The sequence below is a fragment of the Microtus ochrogaster genome, chromosome 1 (genome assembly GCF_000317375.1).
Source record: "Microtus ochrogaster isolate Prairie Vole_2 chromosome 1, MicOch1.0, whole genome shotgun sequence".
NCBI lineage: Eukaryota > Metazoa > Chordata > Mammalia > Rodentia > Cricetidae > Microtus > Microtus ochrogaster.
In genome coordinates, this window is record NC_022009.1 from 28,142,225 (window position 1) to 28,163,968 (window position 21,744).

The 21,744-nt window shown below is 40.9% G+C and overlaps 1 protein-coding gene across 1 annotated transcript in view; it reads right to left on the reverse strand.

Annotated features, from left to right (window-relative positions):
- Cep128 (centrosomal protein 128) overlaps positions 1-21,744 on the reverse strand; it is a 367,524-nt gene that overhangs the window by 290,013 nt on the left and 55,767 nt on the right. Inside the window, exon 9 of the mRNA XM_013346846.1 lies at positions 20,083-20,199. Within this exon, the coding sequence (XP_013202300.1) occupies positions 20,083-20,199 (117 nt within the window). The remainder of the gene's footprint in view (positions 1-20,082; positions 20,200-21,744) is intronic.

Here is a 21,744-nt window from a genome sequence, read left to right on the forward strand (position 1 = left end):
GTATGCAAAATAAAAAAAAAGACTGTTTGAAAAACTAAAATAAAGTAAGTGTGGGGGAAGGAGAAATGCAGCCGCGTCCAAACATCATCATGGCTTCCACGGCAGCGGCACAAGGCAGCAGACACAGCAGCACAGGTGCACGTTCAAGCCTGGAATACTAAAGCCATTACTCTACTTTATGGAGCCGAAAGACACAGGAAAATCTGTACCGTTTAGTCCGTATTGAACAACTTCAACTTCTGAAAACAGGTTAACACTAAACGAGAAACATTTTACAAATGAATAAATCAAAATTATGAGTCATTTCTTTAAGCATTAACCATGAGTGTTAACTCATCTACTTCCTCTAAGCCCAAACCAGATTCTGTATCTATTTATCTCAGACCAGGCAACTCAGAATTACGTTAAAACACTTGGTAAGATGCAGTTATAAAGAAGAGAAAACATTGCATGCCGATGAGTGTCTGTAACTGTGTTGCTCTGCCCTTTTAAGCTCGGTTTTCTTAGAGCGACTTAGCCATAAAGCTGCAGCATCCCCTGTTCCAGAATTCATATTGTCTTTTAGAATCTTAAGATCACAGGGATACCACAGAGCCTTAATAGAGGGCCCTTGGGGCACATCTAAATCTTTAATAACAACAGTTTCTCTTTTTTCCTTGAGTATTTCCATTAAAAGGAAGAACACATTAAATACTGAACTATTACAGTCCTTTAAAGGCCGATGATTCTAAACACTTACTGCTATGTATTTACCAAGAATCTGGCTTTCCCTTTAGTGAGTGGAGAAAAAGGGGCATAGAAAATGTGCGCACAAACCCCTGCATCTTTCACAATAAACATGTCTACCAAGTAGCTCTAATACATGACACACTCAAAGATGTGGAACAAACAGAAATTACAAGCTCCTTGAGTCTGCTGCAAATGGACCAGCAAAGCTGGTTATAATAATACACTAGATCCTTAGGTAGAGATTGCATGCTAACTCCCCCATGGGCCGGGCCACTGAGATTCTCAGAGAAAGCCATGAACATCGCTTGTCCTGAGTCATCCTCAGCAGTGCGACGATCCATACCTCGGGCCACAGGCAAGAACATGGGAATGATTCACTCATAAACCCACAAATCCAAGAACAAAAGAAAAAACGCTACACTCATTTCAAACATGAGTCAGAATCATCATATTGACGGGACAAACCGTCAGGACAAACTGTCAGGTCAAATTGTCAGGTCAAACTTTTCTTTCAATAACAATAAACATATGTCACTGAGAAATAGAAAAGAGCTGCTTTTCCTTTATTATATATTAAATTCATGTAAATATGAAATTAAAGTCAGAGAACAAATAGCTTAATCTTTCCAGAACATAATAGAATTATAACCCAAATTATACAACATGATACATAAATTCAAGTTAGAAGTTGACATTTCTGTATATTATAAATGTCAACAACATGTTTCAGGACATTTTTTTAGCCAGACAAAAAGAAATTCTATTAAGGAGAGAGAATTTATGAAACATTATGATAAAGACTGAATTTTTTTAAGAAGGAGACCTGGTGGCTGGCTCTGAAATTCTCTGAAAAAACCTAAATACAACTCCAAAGCACAGAACAAAGAGACTGAGGCACAGTGGAAGAGAGGCAGTGCAGCACAGCAAGACAGTGTTGCTGAGAACAAGTGCTCCTTGCTTAAATTAATGGAGACTTTAGTTCATCGAGTTCCACGAATTTCCAAACGCTGTTTTTTCCTAAATCCAGTCAGAGATTGCTTCCCATGAGAACTAGTTCAAATCATGGAAAATCTTAGCCTTTAAGTCCATCCAGTTGAAGATCCTCTGTGCCAACAAAAACCAATGCCCCAAAAAAACAGTTTCTTTCAAGACGAAAAACAATACAATCATATTCGACATCCCTAAACAAACAGTTTCTGACTCAAAATGAGCTAGGTAGTTTTTGCTAAAATTGTTAAAAAGCAATTTATTTTATAGCCATGAACAAGGAAAGAAAATTCTGCATTTAAAGCTATGACTAAAGCAAACACAATCCCTGCCTGCTAAGTTAAGAGGAACTGCCTGAGGGAAATTCCAAGGAATCCAGTGTGCTTGCCACAGTGACACCCTTGTCATCTGTGAGCCACCAATGTGAAGGATGAGTGCCGGAAGTCCTGAGAGCTGCTGGCAGTGGCGCACGCCTTTACCCTCAGCACCTGGGAGGCAGAGGCAGGCGGATCTCTGTGAGTTGGAGGCCAGCCTGGTCTACAAGAGTTAGTTCCAGGATTGTTTACCTGTGGGCCTGCCTGATGTGAGTGGCAAGGACGTGAGTGATAAGGCACAGTATTCTTGGCTTTTAATGGTCATGGCCGGCACTAGTTCACGTGGTTAAGTGGAAGCCGTTGGAAGAAAGGCATCACCTGATAGTAATTATAATCCTTAGCCTGAAAGATATCTAAGACTTTCAAACACAGAGCCCTAAGTTTTTTCTAGGCACAGGTCTCGGCGGCATCTGTTTATCTCTTCTCTCATGGTGAGGGGCTTACTGTGCTGGGGAACCGAGAGCTCTCAGGGGAACACAGTAGCAGAACACAGCAGAACTCACTCTCACCCACTTTCTCTAAGGAAACTTAAGACACCTCTCAGCCCTAGGCAGAATGCATTAGTGGAGTCGGTCACTGTTTGTGACACCTGCAGCCAATGAGGCCAAAAGGTTATGGGTTCAAACACTATAAGTGCCAGTTTACTTTGCTGTGCCCCACAGCCATAACCTTTACCCCTAAACCTTAGCCAAAGGCCACATGGAAGACGAGGCCAGAAACCCGGTGAGTCAGCAGAACTTCACTACCATGACTATGAAAATAATCCAACACTGAAAACCCTCCTGACCAGAGGTGGGACTTCTGCCTTCAAATGTTTCTAAATTTGCCAATCTAAAAAATACAAATAAATAAATAAATAAAATGCTTGATTACTGCTTAAGAAGTTGGTGTGCTGAAATGTCATGTAAGTCTTTTAATGTCTTTAATTCAAAAACAACAGTGGTAATAAGCATTATTCCCTGAAAGGCCACTGCTTTTACTGGAACAGATTGTATTTTTATGCAATCTTTTACTTAATAAAAAACTTGCAAGGAGAGTTAAATGTGAGCCCTATAAGTGGACTTTCCAGGATTTCCTTCAGAATCAAAAGGCAAAAGGCTCTTAGCAAAGGGTCTGTTTTCATCTGGTGAGTTTCCTCTCAACAAAAGACTGGTGGTTTTCTTAGAAACCCAGAGCGATGTGGTACTTGGACTCTGGGCAGGACCTCTGAGCCAGAGCTGTTGACAAACAGGAGATCAGAGATGATTGTGGAAATTTAGATTAGAACGTCTCAAGATTTATCTGCCTTTGAACAGAAAAGCCTGTAAACATACGACATCTTTCATTGTTCAGAGTTAGAGAATGTTATTTTATTCCTTTCGGCTTGGGGATTTTTGGTTTTTACTACTTTCTAATAAAAATAAAAGAGAATCAAGTGGATGAATAAAGCTATCTGCAGCACTTTTTGTTTGCACAATATTATGCACTCAGTAGTTGCCCAATAAATATTAATTGATAATGATGGGAAAGGATTTTATAAACAGATGGCCTAGCAAAAATTCACTGAAAGATGTAGACAGAAACAATGCCCCTCTTTAAGAAAAGCATAATACAGAGATTTCACAAAGCCTGCTTACACAGAAAATCACAGGCTATGGTCAGGCAGTTGTTCAGTCAACAAGGGCAAAAGCCATTTTCATCATCACAAAGTCAGCAACACTGAACACTTATCCACGTATGATTCTGCACAAAGGGACACAGACTCCTGCTAGCCTTGTTTAATATAATTTATAATGAAAAGGGAGGCAGGAGGGAATAGGAGCCAATAGCAAAAACCACAGGATTTAACCAGTACAGTGAGATCTAGTAATACGTGGTATGAGCACAAAGCATTTCAGCCCTGAACCAAACTCACGGTAGCAGTAAGAGTGAGCATCCATAACGTTAACTTTCAACACAAAATCGGGGCTGGCGGGGGGGGGGGGGGGGACGACATTACCAGAATATCTACATATGCTGAAAGAAAAGGTCGCTTAAGGTAAAGAGTGAGGCCATAATAAAGAGAATTGAAATGCTTCAAAATCCTAAAGATATGAATAATCAGAAGAGTGATCAGATCCTATAAAACAGTAATTCCTAACAGAGTAGGAAGGAGGAAGCTACAAGAAAACTAATCCACCTTAGAAGAATTTCTAAACACGCACATACACACATACACACACACACACACACAACAGAGTAGGAAGGAGGAAGCTACAAGAAAACTAATCCACCTTAGAAGAATTTCTAAACACGCACATACACACATACACACACACACACACACACATATGCATACTTTCCAAACTACTTAAAAAGTATAAACTAATACAGTCTATAGAATTGTAGAGAAAGGCAGTTGAAATGAGGAAGCAGGGGGTGCAGAAAGTGCACTGCAAGCATTTAATAACTAATAGATTACATAATTTTTTTTAAAAAAAGTGAAAAGTTAGCTGGCAGGGGTGGCACATGCCTTTAATCCTTAAACATGGGAGGCAGGCAGAGTGAGTTCCAGGATGCCAGGGTTACACAGAGAAACCCTGTCTCAGAAACAAAACGCGGGGAAGAGACAGAAATCTTTAATAAATAAATAAATTTTAAAAAATCAAAACGTGCTCTGGGTTACAATGGAATAAAACAGATCGCAGAATCCAAAACAAAACAAAAACCAAAAACTGGAAGTCAAGAAGACTGGACATAAGTATGGCTTACATAAAAAAGAGGTGATGGGTATTTGGGACAGCTTACAGCAGACACCATCTCAGCAAAGTGCAATGGCCTTTCTAATCTTTCTAAGTAATCCAAAAGTTAACAGTGGTAACAGGGAGCACAGTGCTGCTTCTATGCTGCACAAGAGGTTCTAACTTCAACTTGTGTCTCACCATTATTAAATACTAGGTCTGTATCAGTGGAACATTTTAATATAGACAGCATTTCCCAGAGCTCGAGTGCCTTGAAAGACTGTCTATGGATGTTTCTGAACCACTAAGCTTCCCTGGATGGAAATAAAAACTCATTACCAAGTTGATTCCAGAGTTTTCAAAATCATTTCCAGTTTTGTTCCCAAAAACTCTGGGGTAACTGTTTTACACTGAAAAAAAAAATGTTAGAATGGTTTTAGTGTCATCAGACACAATCAAAATCCAGAAGAGTCAACAGGTTGAACAAAGAGATGGGACACAGGGGGAAACCAAGAAAAACCTAAGGACGAAGCCTAAAGAACAAACATATCATGGAACGGCATCTTACAAGCTGCACATAGGGTGTTCAAACCCCTTTGCAAAGCAAACCCCATAATAGCTGATCACTATTTTCCACCCTTTTCATCAGCATACAGATATGGATGAGTCTCATGTCCTTTTCAAAGACCAGCATTTGCTGCCTCTTTGCCAAAAATAATAATAATAAAATCCATACATAACAAACACAGACGAGCAAGAAAATCAATTAACATGATGTAAAATGATAAGAGAAAGAGCAGTGGTGTGAACCAAAAGCATGTCAGTCAGAGTTTAAGTACTTCAGCCACGGATTGAGAAAGCGCTCGACGTGTTAGCAAGTAAGCAGAGAGGGAAAAATCACACTCATAAAAACATTTCCCTACTGACCGGAAAACACTAAGCCTCAGCAAAACTATGGCCTCTCAAGCACAAACTTGCCCATGAAGGGCCTAAAAGGGTAACATTCCTACTCCAGTGTTTTCTAGAGTCCATGCATATCTGGAAGTATTGCCTTACAGTACCTATGAAGAGTCCCCAAAGGCAAGACAGCCTCTTAGGTAACCAGAAACCCACCGCTGCCAGCACGGTACCTGGCACATAGCACACAGCAGCGCTCGCCAAATGAACATCTGACTAGGCAGTATTGTGAGGATGCAGGCTACAGCACCATTCTTTCTGCCATGCATTCAGCAAACACCTAGCATGGTCTTACTATTTCTCAGGCTCTCGTACAGAGCCACGAGCTATGAAGGGCTCACCTTCAAGGGCTATGTCCTGGTTAGGGGACAGACAGATAACCGATAATGGAAGATATTGCTAAAGAAAAGAGAAATAAATGTAACAAACTCAGAAGGGAAGGAGGGCCTCTTTCTTTGATAGTTAATAAAGGTTTTCTGAACTGGAGTTCTAAAGACCAGGAGGGCACATGGCAGGCAGCTGTTTCAGAAATCAACCTGCCTCTGAAAACAGGAAGCACAAATATCCAAATGCAGGAAGTACAGAGCGTGCCCACAGGATGGCAAGAAGGCCAGTATAACAGAGGTGCATCTGTATTTCCTATGAGTACAGGGTCATAGTACATGCTTGGACATCAGAGAACAACTTGCAAAATCTATTCTCTGCTTCCACTATTTAAGTTCAGGGGATCAAGCTCAGGTAATCCCCCTGTGCACCAAGCTCCTGTACCACTAAGCCATTTTGATGGCCCAAGGTCACCGTAACTGGCCTACGGTTAACAGGAGCGAGAATGACAGAAAACTGCAGTGAGAAGAAATCAGGGACCAGGTCCCAGGGGCTATTAGTGGAAGACTTTTAGATTTGTTCGAACTGTGACGATAGAAGAATGTGACATTACTTGATCGTCAGGCAGGTGACACAGAAATGAGACCTGGGGTCAAGGGCTACTCTGCTTGCATAAGCAGAAGACGACAGCAGAGACAGCAGTCCACAGGAATTGCAAGTACAGAAAGCGCCAATTTTCACGAATATTTTTAAATCAGAGTTGACAAGGTGTGAAGAATGAGGGAAAGGCAGGCGGCAAAGACAACAGAAAAACAGAGTTCTCAACACTTAAACGTACAATTATTTGTCATCATGATGATTATCCATCATTTTTAGAAGATGCGTGATCTATTTCTTTGGATGAAAAACATAAGAGGATAAGACCTAATCCTTCTGGAAGTTTTTGGGTCACGGAGGCAAAAACAGGAAAGGAGGCTGCAGGCCTTGGTCTTGTGGCTGTGCGAGGTAACAGCAGTATGGCGTGACCCTATCCGAGCAGACGGCAGCCAGGGAGGCATGCAGAAAGCTCAGGCTCAGGTCACAGCCCTAAGCCTATGCTCTTCCTGCCATCCTAGGTCATCAACTGAACCAAGAACATTACAGCTCTGAACACAGCTCAAAAACTTCCCCACAAAAAGACAACTGAGTTCTAGAAATAAGATGTTCCTCCCCTCTTGTGCAATAATTAGCACCTGTTTTAGTATACAAAAAAAAAATTCAGGAATCTAAATAATATAAATGAATTAAATGCAGTAAGCAATAAACCATACCTGCTTATCTAGAAAAATCAAGATTAGCTTAAGGAAAAGTTAACAGTACTAATTACTCCAGCGGAGGTGGACAAACAACGGGGGCAAGAGGCCACTGAGAGAAAGAAAAAGCATCAAACAAAGGCTTGAAGAAAAGGAAACTCTAGAAAATAAGTGTTTTTAAGATTCGTACTCAGAAACAGGAAAAGTGGAAAGGAATAAGAACTATATAAATTAATTCTCACATTACAACAGCCTCTGCTTTTCTGTTTCTAACCAGATCTCTTCCTAGAGAAAGGGGAGGAAGGAGGAAAAAGCGGGAGGCAAGCCTGGATGCAGAGCATGAAAGATGCGGTAACGAGCCAGCAGGTGTCCACGTGCACAAACGAGGTGTCACTTAATTCTTCAACAATGGGAAACAATATAGTTTAAAATTTAAACTTAAAAAGGCAAATAGTTATATTGCTTTTAGTTGCGAGACTTATGTCAGTTTCCAGAAACACTAAGAGCTGGGATATATATTCTGTAAGGAATCCATCTTAAACAGAGAACTTGAAGGAACAATGCGTACCAGTTAATCATTGATGGTCCAATACTGGCGCCTAGTGGTCAAAAAATACAATAATTCTTTCACAGCAGTTATCCTACCATTTTTATCAAATTTGAAACACTGAATACAAACTACATGAAAATTTTTAATTGAAACATTCGAGGAAAAAAAACATTAAAGAAAGAGCTGCATCCAGAGTTCCTTAATTTTATATTTGAAAGCCCAGCATAGTGGGCACAGACTTAACAATCCCAGCACTTAGGAGCTTAAGGCAAATTCCAGATCAACCTCACTACTGTTTTCTGTGCATTATTTGGACAGCGTTCCAATGTGGAAGCCACTCAGGATCTTTTATTGAACTATAAAAAAGACAATTCTGTGTCATATTATCTACAACCTCAGAACCAAATGCCCTTCCAGAAATAATATGTCCAAGAGGTCTTACTCTGAGACTCCATACATATATCTGGGGTAGCTCCATTCTAAACTTTTCAACACTGTTAAATACTAAATTGGCACATGATGCTTGGGAGAGCACGGGGCTTCAGACAGTGTCTTTAAGTTTTCAACCTAATGTCAGGCCTGTTATGTGAAAATGTTCTTCATATAATATCAAATTGTGTTTAAGTGTGCTTGCAAGTCCCAGCTCTGCCCTTTGGACCATCTCGTATCAAAGCTCCAGGAAGCAGAGCTCACCTTTGTTGTTTCTGGAAAAGCCTTTACGTGGAGACCATCTTCCCCAAATGTGTTAGGGCAGTAAGGATTTTACATCCAAAACTGCACTCATCTGATCAGAGACTGTTGGCAGCACCACTGCGTACTTCACTGCTGACCCAGCACTGCGAGTCCCAGGACCAGGGTGGACAGGAGCAACCTGGTCCCTGCAAAGGAGATGACATGCTAGGGAAGAAGACACAGCGCCGCTGAAGTAAGAAAACAACAATTAGGGGTTGTGTTAGTGCTGTAGAAATAATACGCCATGATAAGCAACACTGTGACACTGGAGGGCCATGTGAGACAGAGAGAGGAAGGGTAGAAAGTCCTATCTGGTGGTGGCAATAAAGTTATGTTAAGCTCAACTGGAATAAAAAAAATGTTCCAATAAAACAGAAGAAAGCACTCTGGCTAGGACAGCTTTGCAGAGTGACATATGTAAGTAGATGTGCTTAAATTTTTAGAATAAGGCTGGCGAGATGGCTCAGTCAGTTAAGTGCTCACACAAGCATAAGGACATAAATTCAGTCCCTTACAACACTCAGAAGAAGGCTGAGTTCAGCAGTACATGCCTGAAACTAGAGGGGAGGCACCACACAAGGATTCCTGGAGCTTGCTAACTGATCTGTGTCCTGAACGGGTGAGCTCTGAGTTCTGAAAGAAATCCTATCTCAAAACCTAAGGTGAAGAGTGACCAATGATACCTGAGGTTGACCTCTGCCCTCCACAAACATACACATGTGCCGGCATACCTATCTGCACACACATGCACACACACACACGCACACACACATACAAGTATATATATAAAATGTACAGTATACATCAAAAGCGGACACATAATCTAAAACTACACAGTCAATACAAAGTATAAAACAATCCAATAGAAAACAGTAACAAGAATAAGAGGATAGATGACAATATTTCCAAAATAAGGCTAAACTTACCTAATGAGGTTGCTATGTTTAAGTCCAGTAACAAGGTACTTATGAAGAAAATGAGCAGACGGACTAAACTAGAGGGAAAATTACACTCACAAATACAGAAACCTTGACAGCACTAGTAGAAAGCTCACTATGGGTCAAGCATGGTGACCCCCACTCACCCAGCGCTCACTCAGGAGGCATAAGAACTAGAAGGCAGATCTCTGTGAATTCTACATAGCGAGTTTCAGGCCAGCCAGGGCTATACAGTGAGACCCTGCCTAAAAACAAAACAATGATGATGATAATAATAATAAAGCCGGGCGATGGTGGCGCACGCCTTTAATCCCAGCACTCGGGAGGCAGAGGAAGGCGGATCTCTGGGAGTTCGAGGCCAGCCTGACCTACAAAAGCTAGTTCCGGGACAGGCACCAAAGCTACAGAGAAACCCTGTCTCGAAAAAAAACAAATAATAATAATAATAATAATACAACCCATCACTATGCAAGTTTTTAAAAACAACTGACCAGGAGACTAAAATACTCAAGAAACCACAGATACCAACTAGAAAAACCAAAATTGACAAAAATCACAGGGAGAAATTGAGCCTGATATATTGAACAGAAATACCAAAGACTAGAACAAAACTGACAATGAGACTTACAGAATCTACTTAAGTATCTACATCCCGTATAGGTTCACACATAAAATGCTGGGCCCAAGGAAGCCAGAAAATCAGGTGATGGTTTTGTAAGGATTCTGGAGTCCTTACAAAAATAACATGGAACAAGGTCAAAATGGAAGTATCACTAAATTTCAAAAAATAAAATTTAGAAAAAAAAAAACAACAGAGTTTAAAAACCATAGCTGGGCTGTGGTAGCTCATGCCTTTAACCCCAGCACTTGGGAGGCAGGAGAATTTCTGAGAGTTCGAAGTCAGGCTGGTCTACAGAGCAAAGGCTTTCAAAAGAAAGCATCCAAAGAGAATAGTACGTTACAACATATGCTCATTTGGTGATAAGTTTAAAGTTTTGACTTTGTAAAAAAAAAAGCATTTAATGTGCAAGAATAAAACATAAAATGAAAAACTTTTTTTAATAGAAAAGTCAGAGAGCAGATGCTGAAACAATAGACAAGGTTGCTCAAAAAGAAAACTATATATATATATATATTCATATTTCTAGCAGAGTACATGAAAAAGGAAAGGGCATATCTAATAATGCTAAGGACTATCACTGCTTTCTAGATCAATACGCTCTATAAACCAAGTATGTGACTATCAAAACAACAGCAGGAACAAATGACTTTACGTTCAAGTTCTAACAAACATTAAAGAAATGGATCTCTCTCTTAAACAAATTAAACCAGGAGCAGTAAAGATGAAATATATGCAAACTTACTTGCTAAGATCAGTGTAACTTGCTTCTTTTCTATTTTTTAACTGAAAATACATTTTTTCATATATTTTGATTAGGCTTTCCCCTCCCCTACTTCCTCCCAGGTCTTCACCAAGTTCCCTCCCACCAGCATACACACATTTTTTTCCTCTCTCTCCTTAGAAATCAAGCTAAATAATAATTTTAAAAGTAAAATAAAATATAATAGAGGAAAAAGCACCAAAGGAAAAGACAAAGAAAACATATACATACAAAACACCTGTAAGTTAAAAAAAAAAAAAAAGTCCTGACAAAGCATTATGAGACAAAGAACCTCCAAAAACTAAGTTTGTGTTGGCCATCTACTGCTAGGCACAGAGCCTGACATGAAGTGTGGTTTACACACCCAGTAACACTCCATTGGACAAAACTAATTTATTTTTTGCAAGTGGTTATCAATTGGAGATAGTTTCTAAATTAGAGTCTTAGTTAGGGTTTCTACTGCTGTGAAGAGATACCATGACTACAGCAACTCTTAACAAAGGAAAACATTTAATTGGGAGGCTTACAGTTCAGAGGGTTGGTCCATTATCATCATGGTGGGACATGACATCATGCCAGCAGACATGGTGCTGGAGAAGGAGCTGAGATTCTACATCTTGATTGAAAGGCAACAGGGAATGAACTGAGATACTCGGCATAGCTTGAGCATATATGAGTCACCAAAGTCTGCCTCCACAGTAACACACCTCCTCCAACAAAGCCTTACCCACTCCAAAGAGCCACATTTCTGAATAGTGCCATTCCCTCGGATCTTATTGGGGCAATTGTATTCAAACTACCACAGTTAGGGATGGGGGCTTATGTCCACTTCCCCTCTCAGCTCTGGGATCCCATTTAGGTTACACCTGTGCAAGCCCTGTGCATACTGTTATAATATCTTTGAGTTCATATGTTCATCAGTCCTGTTGTGTCTACATATTCTCGTTTCCTTGGTGTCCTCCATCCCTTCTGGCTCTTATAATCTTTCTACATCTTCTTTTGCAGAGTTCTCTGAACCTCTAAGGAGATTTTTTGAAGAGATACCTTGTAGGACTGAGTGTTCCAAGGTCTCTACTCTCTGCACACTCTCCAGCTGTGGCCCTCTGTATTTCTTCCATCTATTGCAGAGGCAGCTTCTCTGATGATGGCTAAGGAAGATACTGATCTATGAGTATAGTGGAATGTCATTAGGAGTAAATTTTTTGCTACATTTCTTTAGCAGAACAGTAGTATTTGGTTGTCCCTACATCAGTGGCCCATCTAGTCTCAGGTTCATGGTCCTCTGAGCAGTGTTGGGTATGAGTTCCATCTCATGGCATAAACCTTAAAGACCATCAGATATTGGTTGGTTATTCCCAAACAAGCTTTGAACCACTATTGCACCAACCTATCTGACAGGCAGGTCACCATTGTAGATGGTAGGTTTAGTAGCTGGGTTAGTGTTTGTTTCTCTTCAGAATTCAGAGTACATCCCAGTATTAGGAACACTAGTTAGTAGGGGTGGAAGGCTCTACCTAATATATAGGTAAGCACCAGCTCAACTTCTCAGAGTACAATACAGGAATGTCTTCAGCAACAGGGCCTTACCATCAGTTTGTAGACAGCAATCCCCTAGGTTGTTTGAGGGTTTCTATGAGGCCCCTCAGCCAACAACTCATTGATGTTACGCATTCTCAGCTATGGATACTTCATTTGGGGATAAGAGATGTCTAGTTGGGGCTCCATCTCTCCAAATCTTTATTTGGTGATTTCATTTAGATTTCTTTCATATATGTATATATTTTAAGAAGCTTCTACTATATGAGTTTTCCATGCAACCCCTCAAATGGTCCTTAGTTTCAGCTGGTCCCCCTCCCCATTTGATCCTCTGTTCAGGCCCATCACCCACACCCACACCCTCGTTCATTCATAACTCTTCTATTTCCTCTTCCTTAGGCAATCCAAACCTCCCTTAGTCACTTGCTATCTGCCTAACCTCTGGGGATATACATATTGTAGCCTGTTATCAAAGACATTACACCCATATATAAGAAAACACTGGGTTCCCTCACTCAGGCTGATTTGTTTTTCTAACTCCATCCACTTACCTGAGTAATATTCCATTGTGTAAAGGCACAACATTTTCTTTACCCATTCGTTCACTGACGGACATCCAGTCTATTTTAACTTTCTGGCTATTCTGAATAGAACAGCCATGAACAAGGCTGAGCAAGTGTCTCTGTAGTATAAGGAAATATCCTTCCAGTATATGTGCAAGAGTGATATAGCTAGATCTTGAAGTAAATCTATCCCCAACTTCCTGAGGAACTATTGCTTGTACATAGTGATTGTACAAGTTTACACTAGCACCAGTAATGATGAGTGTTTCCCTTCGGCCACATCCTGGCCAGCATGTGATGGCATTTGTTTTATTGATCTTGGCCAGTCTGACTGGTGTAAGAGGAAATATCAAGGTAATTTTGATTCCCATTTCCTGCTGACTAACAGTACTGAACATTTAAGTATTTCTCAGTTTTCTCTTTTGAGAATTCTCTGTTTAGAGCTGTGCCCCATTTTTAACTGGGTTGTTTGCTTTTTTGATGTCCATTTTTTAAGTTCTTTATATATTTCAAATATTAGCCCACTATAGGGTGTGTAGTTGGTAAAAAATCTTTTTCCATTCTGTAGCCTGTTGCTTTGTCTGAGTCATGCTGTCATTGCTATGCAGAAGTTTTTCAGTCTAGTGAGGTCCCAATTATTGGTTGTTGATCTTAGTGAGTATGCTAACAAGTATTCTGTTCAGAAAGCTTTTTCCTGTGCCAATGAGTTCAAGTCTATGTCCCACTTTCTCTTCTATCAGGTTCAGTGGCCTAGCCTTCTGTTGAGGTCATTGATCAATCAGAAGTTGAGTTCTGTGCAGGGTGGCAAGTATGGAGATAACCTTGCATCTTAAAATCAGGGAAGGTAGCACAAAGAAAATGCTATGAACTGATCACAGCAATAAATGTAAATGTAAAAATGCTATAAAAACCAGCTGATGTGGGAGTGTCATATATCAATCTGTTGATTTCATTGGTTAATTAATAAGGAAACTGCGTGGCCTGATAGATTAGAACATAGGTGGGCAGAATAAACAGAACAGAATGCTGGGAGGAAGAGGAAGTAAGGCAGATGCTATGCCTCTCCAGGGCAGACGCGAAGAAGCTCCGACCCAGGATGGACGTAGGCTCCTGATAAGCGCACCTTGTGGTGCTACACACATTAACAGAAATGGGCCAAGCAGTGTTTATATGAATACAGTTTGTGTGTTGTTATTTCGGGGCATAAGCTAGCCAGGTGGCCAGGAGCTGGGTGGCAGGAACGCAGCCAGCCGCAGCTCCTTCTACAACCAGCAAATTAATTCAGCAGTGTGTAAATACAACATATGATTAACAAAGTTCTCAGCTATTTAAGTCAAGCTCAACAACTACTGATCACCAGCAATACTAAAAACAATCAAATGAAAATGTCATAAAATAAAACAAAGTAGCAGGCGTTCTACATCTGTCATGACTAATTATGATTTTAAATGAAAATAAGAAATCAAGAATTCTCATGTCAAATAAAGAACAAAGAGAAATGTTTATGTGATGAGCGGCTGTTTCAAACCTAGGAGCAGATACTAGACAAGGACATACTTCTGAAACACAACAAGAAGAATAAGGTCACAACCCACGCTGGCTGTGATTCTATTCCACGTTGCCCCTCAGGTTCTACTCAAAGAAAAAGACCAACTTGGGAGTTAGGGGGAGGATAAAAGGATAATTAAGAACCAGTCCATCGTGCCTTCAAGGCTGCTGAATATAAAAGTCACTTACAAACCAGCTACTCGTCTGTAAACTTTACATAACCAGTTAGATATAATGAAAGGAAGCATCTCATTCCCACCAAGAAAAAAAATCCTAGGGAATCAAGGAGTAATTTTAAGGTGCATAGGAAACTCATATTAACAATTTTTGCAAAATATTGTTGAAAAACATTATAAAAGACCTTCCATTCAAATTAGTATATATATTTAATATAATTATGATCAAAATGCCAAAGGGTTTTTCATAGAACATAATGAAGGATCTTCATTTTCATTTTTTATAATGTCAGAATAAGAGCAATGATGATTAAGACAGAATGATACTGGAATAGCAATAGGCAAACAGATCAATTGTTGTAGTAATAGGAGCAGTGGGGCTGCGTCCCCAGCACCCCGCTGCCCGCAAGGCTAGCTTTACCCGAAATAATTACACGGACACTGTATTCTTTTAATCACTGCTTGGCCCATTTCTTTCTAGCCTCTTTTAGGCTAACTCTCGCACCTGGACTAGCCCATCTCTAATAATCTGCTGTAGCCCACAAGGTGGCTTACCAGGGAGATTCTGGCCTATGTCCATCCTGGGTCGGAGCTTCATCGCATGCGTCTAGCCAGGCGAGGGGAGCATGGCGTCTCTCTGAGGCATCTGCCCCCGAGAGGAGAGCTGTCAAGTCTCTGAGCTCACTTCCTCTTCCTCCCAGCATTCTATTCTGTTTACTCCTCCCATCTATGTTTTAACCTATGAGACCAAGCAGTTTCTTTATTGCTTAAACCAATGAAATCAACAGATTGATATATGACACTCCCACATCAAATTGTGAGAAAGGGGAAAACTGATACATAATAGGCACGGTGTTCAATTAGTGCAGAAAAAACAAGTGCTCAAACAATATGCTTAGGCAGCTAATAGTCACAGAAAAATAACACAAGTTCTTTCTCCACTTTATAAAAAAACTTTCAGGAAACTCAAGTAGTCCAATAACTTCACATAAGTAAAATAAACAAGAGCTCTACAAAAGCACCAATGCACAGTCAACAAGTGTGCAAAAACCTGTGCGGACTCCCCAGTGAGGAAAGAGTGGTGACACAGAACGGACTCAACACTTGACAGTCGGGCCTCCTGTGTCCCCAAGCTGAACTGCTCTTCCCAAGGTTTCGCCTCACTGGACGTAGCACAAATTCTAATTGGTCTAATAATAAAAACCCAGAGTCAGATATAGGAGTTAATGCTGAAGATCAGAGAAGCAGAGAGGCCAGCCACTAGAGTTCATACCTCTATCGATGCTCAGACCTAAGGGGCCATCTGGTCTCTATGAAACCTCAGACTGCCTCTCAGACTGAATCCTCAGACTCATCTGAGCTCCTGACTTCTCCCTCCACACATTCCTCTCTCTGCCCAGTCATATCACTCCTGTCTCCACCTCCCTAGTGCTGGGTTAACGGTGTGAGCCACCGCTGCTTAGCTCTTTCTCTTTTAGACTGATTCAATCTTGTGTTGCCCAGGGTGGCCCTAAACTCACAGAGATCCATCTGCCTCTATCTCCCACATGCTGGGATTAAAGTGTGTGCCACCACTGCTTGGCCTCTATCTGGTACATTAGGCCTGCTCCTTGGAGCTCCAGTGGAAAATGACTTTCAACCTCCAACCCCCAGGATGTTTTTAGTGAGTTCTCCTAATTTCTTAGCAACTTTTAAGAGTTATAATTTTTCACTCTTTAAAATATACATTTTTAAAAGGTAAAAGAGTGTAATGGCTAAAAAGTCCAGGTGCTCTTACGCACCAAAGTCAGACACAAACACACCAGCGACTATTACCATTTAGTACAGGAATTTCCATAAGCATTTTCGAATATGAAAAAGAAAGCAAAGCCTCCTCCTTAAACATGACCTTTCCAGAGCACCCTAAGCGATTTAACTTGGGAACAGGAAAAAGCCCAAATTAATCTTTTCCAGTTTCCAATGCTGTTTATAAGCCACAAGCACCTTTTAAAAACGTATAGGTCACTGCTTACATTAAACTGACAAAATATGAAATTAAAGTTTTCTTATCAAGTGATCCCCTATTGTACTGTCAGAGATGCAATCCACACCACAGCCAGCTCCAGCTCTGAGCCAATAGATAATCGCAACGCACATACTCGGGCTTTGGCTTCCCAAGAACTAGGGTGGGAAGCAATCTTCCTCTCCCCTTCCTTTGTAATTCTGTGCATTCTGCAAAGAGAGGAAAATAAGTGTGGAAATTTTCTCTAATTTCCTCCTGCAAAAAAGAACAATTGTCACTTCAGTACTATTCTTATGCTCACCAGATGCAATTCGCTTTCAGAACAAATGTATAAAAATCAAGATTAAATAAGGGAGGGTGCTACCCACATGCTCCATCTAATTATTCAAGAAAGCATCCTCTAAGCGATTACCAGGTACAGGGGCATGCCTGCTTTGGAGAAATGGAGAAAAAAACGCAATTTTTTTATAAGCAAGGAAAATGTTTTCTTTCAGCTTACACTACACTTTCTGGGTAGAATCTTTTTTTCCTAGTTTGAATCGGCAGCGTCTACTAATATTTGAAAAAAGTCCCCAGTTGATCAAGGTCAAAAATTGTAACCACATATATTTTTGAAATTTTTAGGGAAAAGCATTTTAAATGAGATAAAAATCCTGATTTGTTTTGATCCTTTGCTTTTCTTGATTTTGTCATTTTTATACTTTGTAGATATATTAAATACTGAAAAGGAATTTCAATAAAATAATCCTCAATGACAGGGAATAAATATAATCCAAGTAACAAAATGAGACTCTCCACTAAGATGGACAGAAAGACAGACAGGGAAAGAGTGAGGGCGGCAGAAAGGTACGGACAGATGGCAGGTACAGAAGATCCCGGCCACAGGATCCCACGCACACAGCCATCAATGGCAGAGCTGCTGCTCTGGATCACTATTTGACACCACCTACAGTAAGAACTGTTACACAGAAAACCAACAACACCTCCCCAATTAATGGGTAAAATGTGATTTTTTTTTTCAAATGTCCTCATAACAATGAGAAATGAGGAATAGCAGTGATGGAGTGGAGCAGCCAAGCAGGCAACCTGAGTCAAGTGCGCAGCTGTCACTAGCACGTGACTTCTCATGTGGTGCTCTGAAAAGCACCCAGTACAAGGGTTCCCTGCCCAGAATTCAAAAACCCCAAAATCAAAAGCAAAAATGGTGCTGCAGGAATCAACCAACACTATGCGGCCTGGGTTTCAACCCTGGACCCAGGAAGAGCGTGATTAGCCAACTTGCATGAGATTTGCTGTTCGGTCATAGCACTCTATGGTGTTAAACCCATCACTGCAATCACTGTCCTGGGATTACAGAAGAAAGCACACGAGATAAATAATACAGATATTTACAGTAAGGATGGAGCACAGCCAGGAGGAACAAAAGTTGCTGGTAAGCCCAAATATGAGAGAACTGGAAGAAGGGCCGCCTGCTGAAGGGGAGCACAGGCTCAAGACGGACAATCAGAAACCAGCTACGTCCAACTAAAACTAAGTTTTCAAATCATAGCCAGGAAATTAACAGACTCCTAGAATCAGAAAGAAAGCTACGTGAACACACACTGAAGCTCTAGGCTGGCTTCAGGGGCTCGGTGGCAGGCTTTTACAGAGCACCCCACGTGGAATGCAATGCAAATGGCTGCTACCCGCCAATGGTAGTGACTCTGACCGGGACTGACCTTACAAAATTTGTATGTGTACCCTTGAGTACAGGTGATTTGAATTGGCCAATCCTACCTGAGCCATACACACGGTGGACATTTGCTTTGTTCTGTGTGGTTTATACCCTGATGTTTTGGCTGTACCTGTGAATGGTAACTTAGAAGCCAGAATGAATTAGGCCCTGAATCTTTAGTTGCCATATTAGAGCATCTAACCCTGTCTCTAGAAAGATATTGTTTCCCATTTCACTTCAAACTGTGCTTGCAGCATACCTTGGGCCCAACAATATAAACTAATTATAACAGCCCTTTAATGTAAATATATGTACATTTGTCCTGCCTGGGTTTTGTCAATCTGACACAGGTTAAGAGTTACTGGGGAAGGAGGACTCTCAATTGGAAAAATGCCTCCATAAGATTTGCCTGTAGGCAAGCCTGTAGTGCATTTTCTTGACTGATGATATAAAAGGGTCCAGCTTATTGTGGGCGGAGCCAGTCCTGGGCTTGTGGTCCTAGGTGCTAAGAGAAGGCAGGCTAAGTAAACCATGAGGAAAAAGACAGTAGAGCACCCTGTTCCTCTCCATGAAGCCTGGCTCGAGGTTCCTGTTCTGATGTCCCTCAGTGATGGAGTATGATGTGGAACTGCAAGCTGGAATAAACACTTTGCTCCCCGTGTGCATATGGTCATGTGTTTCATCACAGCCACAGAGGCCTTAAGCCAACATTACACTTGCAGCCTTGCAGCCTTGTCAAAACCACTTCAAAATAAAATACTGTACACTACATTAGGTAAGATAATAAAGTCAGGCTGGTAAAACATGAATTAAACAAAACCCTTTGTTCTATGTTTTAACATTATAAATCTAAAGTTTCAATATAAGAAGAATGAACACGTAAAGAGGAATTAACCTCTACTTCTGAACTAAGTCATAGATAAGCAAATTTCTATAAAATGCGGACTGCCATATAGTAAGCAAGACATTTTCTGTCACACAGCTCAAATCTGGACTGTGTCACAAGGATGGTATTTGAATGAGCAGGAATGGTTGGGACCCAATAAAATTTTATTTACAAAATGAGCCACAGTGTGTCTTTCCCTGGTGTCTGGTCCCCACCCACAAAACAATCAGTGCAATTACACTTCCGGCTCACACTGCTGAGCTGATTCCAGACGATGGGAAGTGCCTCACTAGCTTTAACTCATTTATCTTCTCCCCTGTGCAATTAGGCAGAGAGTATTATTCCTGTTCTCTGTGGAGGAAACTGGAACCAAAATATGTTCAAAGACAAAAACTTTTCAAAACAAACTACAGAATGCTTCATTCTACATTCTGAACTATAAGTAGATGCTATACTTCTCTATCAGGACAAATCACATGACAGCCATGTGCCATCCTAGATCTACAGATGACAGGCATGTGACCACTTCTTTTCTGCCCGACCCCACCTCCCAAGTGCAGGGATTCAGGTGAACAACACCACACCTAGCTTATGTGGTGTCCTGCCAACTAAGCTACATCCCACCCAGAACTATAAGCATTTTAGCAATGACTGATTAACAATGTAATTCTCGAAGAAGTACTTCTTACAAACCTCCTGAAGCTTCAAGGACACGAGTCCCAACTGGTCCTGGCGTCGCTCCACCAGCTCTCGTTCTGTGCGCATCTCTCTCTCTATTTCCTGAAGCCGCCGCTCCACTCGATCTGAAACCTCAACATGAACAGAGAGACTGTGGCATTAGGGAGCAAGCACGAGATGAAACTGAGAACCACGATGTCCCAGGAGACTGTGCCTAAAGCATCGGCTTGTTTATGGAACCCTTCCTAATGACACCATGTAGGACACCTGGCCAAAAGGTTAATTCAAAGTTAAAAAACAAGCCAATCATCAGTTTTCAAAATATCCAAACCTAGATCCATCAGCAGGACTCCTAGACCCCACCAAGAGGGCTCAAAATTTTCAAACCACCACACAGTGATTGCTTGGCATTCAAACACACGAACTAGAAAAGAGTGCCCTCTGGTGATGCAAAGTGAAAACTACTAGGCCAACAATTGTCTTTATTATCCAATTCAACCTTCCTATCACTTTCATTCTTTTTATTTTTTTTTATCCATGAGTGTGATAGTCTGGAAGACCCTGCTGTGAGTGTACAATATATCACCCAAAGTGGTTTGCATGAGCTTGCCAAGGATTTCAACTGTGACTTACTAAAAATAAAAAGTTGAAAAGATCAAACACTAAAGGCAAACTGGAAAATGTTTAATTAGGAATAAAAAGCAAACATGAAAGAATTCTTCTCTATGACACAAAATCTTCCCTAGTAAAATGTTGTGAGAACTCAAAAAGATTTTCTATACGTCAGTATATATCTCCATAAAGTAATTTATACTGGCAACGTGTACATCTGGGGAACAGAGACATTTACTATTCATTGAAAAGAATAAATAAAGTCCAATTATTAAAAACATTTTGATGCTTGTTCTGTGTTCATGAAAAGTCAAGAAGGATCTGCTCATGAGTCAGAAGTTAAGATACTCGCCATACAACAGTGAGAACCTGAGCTCACATCCCAAAACACACATGATAAAGCAGAGTGACAGGCACGTGTGATCCTAGATCTACAGTCTGACAGGCATATGCGATCCTAGATCTCCTATAGCAAGATGAGGTGTGGACAGAAAATCCCCAGAAGCTCCTGGGTCACCCAACCTTGCAGACACAGCACTAAATGTTCTGCCCACATTACTGATTCCCAAATGAATTCACGGAGCCCAGTTTCTGATGTAAAGGACATGAGGGTCTTTACAAACCCAAGTTGGGACCTCTCCTTTCCAGCACCGCAGCATGGTGGGTAAGAAAAGTGTGGCAACAAGCCTGGGGAGGGGGAAACTTTTAAAGAGGAAACATCGTATCAGGAGAGTCCGTGTCCTGCCGTCTCGGGATTGGGTAAGGAGGGCATAGGGTAAGGTAGTATTTGGAAGCATTGGTCAGTTTGGGGGCGCAAAAAAACCAACAAAGGACCATCAATAACTGACAAGGTATCTTCAAGGACAGGATGTTCTCAGCAACATCTGGACATCATTAAAGCTTGTGGCCCTGCTCCTTAACTGATGATTTCTTAGGGTATCGGCTTAAATTCTGCTTCTAGAGCTGATAAGCACCAGCTCATCATATGGCTTAAGATGAAGCCCCTTCTTTACAACAGAGTTTATAAAGTCAGGTCCACACATAAGCAAGAAACCCTGCCTCAAA